General features: G+C 53.7%; 1 protein-coding gene across 3 annotated transcripts in view; it reads right to left on the bottom strand.

The window, feature by feature from the left end:
- Positions 1–1,026: 1,026 nt before the first annotated feature.
- The window catches only part of PDLIM1 (PDZ and LIM domain 1), a 43,222-nt gene continuing 36,824 nt past the window's right edge, over positions 1,027–7,424 (bottom strand). For all 3 annotated transcript variants that reach the window (XM_026094930.2, XM_064513934.1, XM_026094929.2), the window contains 3 exons: positions 6,224–6,378; positions 3,243–3,360; positions 1,027–1,561 (listed from right to left, as the gene is read on the bottom strand). In XM_026094930.2, coding sequence (XP_025950715.1) covers positions 1,375–1,561; positions 3,243–3,360; positions 6,224–6,378 — 460 coding nt within the window. In that variant the 3' untranslated portion in view covers positions 1,027–1,374. The remainder of the gene's footprint in view (positions 1,562–3,242; positions 3,361–6,223; positions 6,379–7,424) is intronic.

Below are 7,424 nucleotides of genomic sequence, written 5' to 3'. Positions count from 1 at the left end.
TCACCACCCCCCCCCCACACACACACACCCCAATCCCAGGGAAAATGTCCTGCAGAGGGGAGAGTATTACCCCCCCGCAAAAAAAAAAACCAGCAATGAGGGGAGATGCCACCCAAGCAGGCCAAAAAAAGAAAAAAGAAAACAGCAAAAAAACCCAATAAAGCTGCTGGCCTGAGTTTCTACCATTGTGTTTGTGCTGTGCCCCCGTGTGCTGGGCACAAGCAGGGCATTCCCCCTCGCCACAAGCCCCTGCGGGCCCCAGGGTCCCTACAAGCCGGCAGCTCCCCAGGGGTGAGCTGGGAGCGGGCGCTGGTGGAGCTCGTCTGCCCGCCGCTCACTGCTGCCCATAGAAGGAGACAGAGGAGATGAGCTAAATTTAGTCAGGTTTGTGAATTATACCCCCTTCCCAGCCCTCCAAAAAACCTGCACAGTTGGAGGCTTGTAGTCTTGGTGATACTTCAGCTTCACCGCAATGGGAATTTCTTTGGAAAGGCAGCTGTGCGGCCGTGTGATGCGCACCAGGGGGCTGGAAACACAGGGTGCTGCATTGCTGAAGAGAGAGGCAGATTTTGGTGGGGGCAGGAAAATGACCTTTTCCATGGCTATTGCTGACAGGGACCCACAGACTCTGGGGTGACACGCCCCCCCCCCAAGTCCCAGCACTTCATTAGTGTGTTGGTTTGTTTCAAAGCAAAGATGACAATACAGCTCAGAAACCATTTATTTCTGCATCCTGGAGGAGGCAGGGAGCTGCTGCACCCCAGCGCGGGGCCGGCAGCGGTGTCACTCAGCTGCACGGCCGGAGATGCCGGAGCTGGGGTGCCATGGGGCACAGCCGTGGGGCACAGCAAGCGTCGGCTGTGCCCACCTGGCCCTGCCCGCAGGCAGCTGCTGGCAGCAGCTGGGGCAACCAGCTGGACCGTTTTGGCCCACGGTCACTCCTCCTGCAGGGCGAACGCAGCCGTGCGGTGAGCACCTCTGCCTGCCCCCAGCCCACCGCACGCAGAGAAAAGCGGAAACGGCTCGTTTGGATTCACCCTGTTTATTGAATGCAAACAGAAGGCAAATAACTGAGACGCAGAACAGCTGTAACCTGGCTTTGGCCTCTGATTTTCCTGTGTGACTGACAGCGCAAGGAAGGAAAACAAAATAAATCTGTGTATTTAAAAAAAAAAAGTGAGAAGATGAAAGAATGTTGAAGAATTAGTGACACCGCATGTGAACAGATGGAGGATTAATACGGCAAGGAGATGCGAAGCCGTGCCTAGCATTCCTCCGTGCAAACAGGATTTGGCGCCGGGGGGGGGGGGGGGGGGGGCAGGGACGATGCTTTCCAAGGAAGAGCAGCAGCAGTGAAACGGCCTGCACCAGGGGTTACTTGGGGAAGACGGTGACCACCTCGTAGCCCTCCGGGGGGATCACCCGCTCCCGCGCGTGCTTCTCGCAGTAGATTTGGTCTTCCACGAAGAAGTGTCCTTTGTGCTTGAGGTTGGTGCCGCAGTCGCTGCACACGTAGCACTCGGGGTGGCGCTGCTTGTCGCGCAGCTTCACGAAGGGCCCCCTGGGGAGGCACCGGCACCGCTCAGCTCCCACCCCCGGGCTCCCACCGCCACCACCTCCGCCCCCGGCCCCACGCCGCCCCCCGCCAACCCACGGCCCCGCTCACCTGGAAAGGGTCTTCCCCAACAAGTCAAAGTATAGCCCCGAGCTCCGGTCAGGCAGATGCTACTGCCCGGCCGCATGGGAGCCTGCCTCTGGGAAGTGCTTTCTAGCAACGGTCGTCTTAATTTCTACAGGCCTGTCTCCTGTGGTGGCAAAAATCATTCTCAAGGCTGCTGTGGCCAACAGCTGGAGACAGCGCTACAGCCTTCACAGGGGTCAGCACCAAGTGGTGGCAGTCAGCTTGACCATCTGGGAGAGCAAAATCCACATCCAGAACAACTGGCTTCCCAAACAGAGCAGAAATGAGTGCCACCAGCTACGGAGGGGGGTAAAGGCTGCAGAACCAGTTACTGCCCTCTTTCTAGCAACTTAAGCACCAGCTATTTGCAGAAGCACAGACACCAGATCCCACCGTATTTTCAGATGCTGCTATTCAGGCGCTGCAGCTGCAGTGAACTGTTCCAGCTCCTATCGGAAAACTTAACAACTTTAATCAGAAGATGATGAGGAAAACTACATAGTAACTTGTTAACTACTACCACCACAACCACCACAACCTGCCAGGAGTATAATTTTGTTCCAGCAGCCATCTGTATTTTCTTTAATTCATTAGTTTTTGGTGCTATTCATAGTCTTGCTCTTTCTCTCCAGATCTACCCAGCTGGCAGAGTAATCATAGCATTTGTCTTTATTCCTAATTCATAGCTGAGTATTGCCTCCATAATGACTCCACCATCCCCTGGCAATCGAGACATGCCAAGGCCACACAGTTACAGCGTAGTGGGTCTCAGCAAAGTGGTGCAACAGTCTAACAGCTGCCTGTGGGGCGCCAGCATGGCAGAAATCTGAATTCCCCTGGGAAGAGGCAGGCGGGGTCCCAGCACTCGCCCGCTGGAGCGCCACTGCTAAGCTGAGGGGGCTGCAGGGAAAGGAATGCGAAGGAGAAAACGAGGGTAGAAGAATTTGTGGTTGAGAAACCAGGAGATTCAAAACCATGGGTCAGGTCCCTCATGCTTATGCTTACAGCACAGCAGCTCTGTATCAAACACAAGCCCCTGCTGTGCTAGAAGCTGGACTTGACCACGGGCAGACTCTGCATGGACACGACAGAGACGTGCGGTCCTGCAGCAGAGCGGGGACAGAGCGCAGCTCTCCCAGCCCGTACTGCCACTGTCTGCCCGGGCAAGCCTCCATGGCTGGAAGGACTAAGGCATGAAAGCAGCCAAATACCCAGGCACCAAGTGGCAAGGCCATTTTTGTTTCTGGATGCTGTAAACAGATTTCAGGTAGCACGTGAAACTCTGCAGTCACAACTGTCTCGGCGTGTCTCATCAGGGTTTGCCTGTTTTCCATCGACACGATCTGCAAAGGGGAACCCAGCTCCTGCGGCACTGCAGTGACTCGCAGAGTAAGCACTTGCAAGACTGGCTATGCGAGGGATGACCATGCCCTGAGCTGCTCCCGGATGCATCGGACGCGCCTGGGCGAGCTGAGCAGGCTGCAGCCCCTGCCTGGCAGGCAGCCCCCGCGCAGGCACATGGTGCTCGGCCACAGCCCTGGCCTGGGGCAGGGTTACTTACACGATGCCGGACCCGCACTTCTCGCACATGGGCAGCTTCTGGGCATTCCCGATCGATGCAGCCACCTTCGTGGTGGGCGCTTTCACGCTCCTGAACCCAGACGGTTTGTTGGGATCTCCTAGGGGTGGAGGAGAGCACTTCAGAGCATGTGGGATGCATCGCCCCAGGTTCTCCCCCCAAAGCAGATGCTCAGCTAGGGAGGTAGGACTCCCTCTAACCCCGGCTCGGAGGCAGGGATTCATGCACAGAAAGGAGGCTGGGATTTAGGGGAGGAAGGAGGGACACAGCTGAACATGTCCCTGGAAACCCAAGGGCCTGAGACTGCAGGCAGTTGGACAAGATATTGTCCCTTCTCATCTGAAAAGGTCACCAGACTTTGGCTAACTTGTCTCTGATGAGCAGAAGCACAAAGCAAAGCAAGCTTCGGCCCTGTCCTCAGCAGCACTGGAGTCTGCCTCGCATGTCCCGACCACACAGTCGGAGCCAGGCCAATTGCCAGATTTGTCTCAGAAGCAGGAGGCGAGAGACCCAGCAGACTGGAGAGGACTGTCAAAGTCTTTTTCTGCCCAGCTGTCTGGTGTAAAGCAGGGCTGGCTCCCCCGAGACTCCTGGAAGATTTGGTTAACAAACTCCTTGTGTTTGCAGGGCCCTGGGGGCACTGGTGATCTCGTCGCCCGGTCCCACGGTTGTGGGGCATGCTCTAGCGATGGCACTTCATCTAGTGCAGCCTCTCTGGGGCAGGGATGATCTGCAGGTCCTTTGCCAGAGGCACCTGCTGACGTGCATGCCTACAGCTGCAGTGGATCCTAGGTGCAGGATCCCAGTCAAGCCTTTAAATACCTGCTGTGAAAAGGGAGCATCTTACAAAATGATGCCGCCGATAGGGCTAGTGTTATCTGTATGACTTTTGCAAGAGATTCAATAGCAGGCAACAGTGGCAGGAGGGCTGCAGAGCCGCCCAGGCGTGCTCACCAGAAGTGGAGCTCACGGGAAAGGCTCCCATGCTGCATGTCCCTGCAGAGCCACCCTCCTTGCAGTGGGGCTGTGACCCAGACCAGTGCAGTGCTCCACAGGGATCAAAAGTGAGAGATCATCCCAAGTGGAAATGCAGGGAGGGAGGGAGAGGAACAAGCAGGCAGGGGCAAGGAGGGACAGGCAGAAACTCAGACTGGGCTTGCTGTGGAGAGGCTGCAATGTGGAAGAGGGGCTCATGAGAGAAACTGCAGGGCTGGGGTTGATGGGCCGACCCAGGCCACCTCAGACAGGCTGATAAAACCCTTCTGACTGGTGTCAAGCCAGAAGCAAATGGCATCCAGTGTTTCTGGCGAAAGGGAGGAGAAATCCCGCTGAGGCACAACCTGGCGACCAGCAATGCCGGAGACATGTCACAGCCTGGGACAGTGCCACTGGGAGACAAACAGAGGAGGAGAGCAGAGGAGCTGCCCGTCCCGACGCTGTGCTGCAGCGCGGAGAGAGGCCAGAGCGCCCTGGTCTCACCACGGTGGGTGACATGCCCAGCCTGCGGACGTGGCTCTGCCTTGGTGAAGGCTGCAGGAGCAGGCCGACAGAAGTGCCGTTTATCGCCACGAACATGATCTGACTCAGCAGCGTCGGGCGTTTGAGCAGGGAGGCCGGAGCCACCGTGCCGCGCCGTGCCGCGCTGCGGGGGAAGCGCCTGTTCAGCGAGAGACATTCCTGGGGGGCTGCGTAACCCGCCGGCCCTGCTCCGCATCGATGGTTATCAGCTCCCGGGGGAACCGTGCCAGAGCCTACTTTGGCCTGTGACCAGGCAGGCAAAGCTCGTGCCAGAGAATCCCAGTAATGCTGCAAATCTTCAAAAGAAAGATAAAACATAGAGGTTTTTGCTTCTTATCTTCTTCAGAGCTGCTAAGCGGGGGGGAGACTTCCCGAGGGTGCTGCGGTGCATGAGATGTGAGATGTCCCGGTTGCTCCCTCCCCTTCCACGCAGGAGCAGAGCCCCGAGGGGCAAGAAGCAAACACACAGCATTTAAAAGATGCTTTCAGATAGGTATTTTAACAGCAGATTAAGACTGCAAGATCCTGGTTTCTTTCTTTCCTGTTGTTTCCTTAATTTTTTCATTTTCCTGCTTCCTCGCAGATCACTTCAACAACAGCCCTTGGCTGATCTGTTTTCCTTTCTGGTGAATATCCTAGCACCAGGCTTTTGTTGGATGAAATTAAATGCCCCACTGCCAAGCTAACAACAAAAAAGACAAAGTCTCAACTGGTCTGGGGAAAAAAAGAAGTCATTCTTGGAATTCCTTTCCTATTTATTTGTTTATTTCATTTTATTTAAAGAGAGAATGGAATATGATTTGGTCCCCACCTAAGTTAACGGGAATTTGACTATAAAGTCTATAGTCTTGAACTGCAGAAGTCCAAATATCAGATCAAAAATGCCAAGCAGAGTGAAATTTCAGATGTTAAAAACCTTCAACTGCTTGCCATAACCCAGATCCATATTTTTACATTCAGCTATAGAAATTAATCCTTTTTCCTTGCGTAGCAGGATGAAAATCAGGAGCTTTAGGATTCAGCAGAAGCGCGCTATCTTGCCTTACCTCCCAAAGACTTGAATCTAAAATGGTCTTTATCAGTGAATATTAATTGAAAGGAGCAAAGCTTTAGAAAGGATAGAAAGGTTTGTGCAACTCTTTTTAACTCCTTCTTTCTTAACCACAAAACGCTGTAGAGGTTTATTTCTTAAGCATTCACTCAATAAATGAGAAATGCACTCATGGACATTGAAACTAAACAAGGAGAGGAAAATTAGGGGTGAAGCTTGTGAAAAGAGTCTGTAGGTCTTTGTAGAAACCCTCTACACTTGCCACTTTGAACAAGCAGCAGCTAAGAAAGGAGAATAAAGTTTTAGATGTTGCTCTGAAACACGGTGTGCGTTACAGAGCAGGGAACGGCAGAAGGGCAGGCACGCTCGGACACGGCACACACCGACTGCTTACCTTTCTCTTCCGACTCCAAAATCTCTTGCAGCACCAGGAAGGAAGCAGATTGCCTGGGTGGCTCATTTGACTCTTGGTTCTCCTGGAGCATCTTGTAAACCTCAGACTCTCTGTCTATGACGATACCGCTCGGGGGCTGGATGTGCTGATCTAAGCTGAGGAAGAAGAGCGCACGCTTGTTAAGTGGCAAACAGTTAAAGTCAGTCCCGCTAGCAAAATCATCACAGTGCATCATATGAACGTGCAAAACAGGCACAACAGGACGCCATGAAACACGGAGGTGCTGGATGAGCTCGCGCAAGGCAGCTGTGGTCCTGGGGGGATGCGCACGCTGGGCTCGCCGCGCATGCCACTGTCAATGGTCCCCACCGCCCAACTCCAGCCGGTCTCCACATGTTCTCCCTGCTTTGCAGTTATCACACACTCCAGAAATTAAAACTTTCTGTCCAGGAAATAACTGCTCTGTTAACAGAAAAATAAAGAACTGCTGTGCAGGGATGGGAGTCCCACATGGTACTGTGCCACATACGCATGTTCCTTGCATGCCCACCCTTCCTCAGCCTGCTGCCTTAGACTACCATGAATCTTAAACTAAGTAAACTTTATGTCCCTCCCCCCCCCCTCAAAAAAAATCTTTACAAGTGTCCTATGAATTGGTCCTAGAGACCACCTCCACACAGTAGCAGCTGTAGGCTCTAGCTAAAAGATCCTTTGACAGGCAGTTTCTTTTGGTTTTCAAGTGGGTGTTATTTCTTCCATTTAGATGCGGACCCTGAGCCACAGCCCTTTCACAGCACTTAACTAAGGTTAATGAGCTGGTCAATGGCAGAGCTGGATTTTTGCCTGCTAAGACGAAGCCCCCATCTCGGCTGCCTCCTGAGGCGCTGCTGCTGCCACTCGTACGTCCCAAGAGACTTGCACCCTCAGCCGAAAGGTTGAGGTGCTGCATGTGCAGCTTCTCACAGTAAGGAGCGGCTCCACACTGGTGGTCATTAGGCCATCAGAAGGGTCTTAAGAAATAAAAAGGGGGGGGGGGGTTGAAGACATTAGCTAGGATTTTCTCCATGTCCAGTGAGTCCAGGATAAATCATAGGCTTTAACTACAGGAGGACATTTGAATATCCCCTAGGAAAAGCTTTCCAGCAGACGGACACTGAAGTGTCACAGGAGATTGCCATGGATAGATGAGGCGCCTCCATAT

Source organism: Dromaius novaehollandiae, chromosome 6, assembly GCF_036370855.1.
Source record: "Dromaius novaehollandiae isolate bDroNov1 chromosome 6, bDroNov1.hap1, whole genome shotgun sequence".
Classification (NCBI taxonomy): Eukaryota; Metazoa; Chordata; class Aves; order Casuariiformes; family Dromaiidae; genus Dromaius; species Dromaius novaehollandiae.
This window is presented reverse-complemented; position numbering and strand designations above follow the sequence as displayed.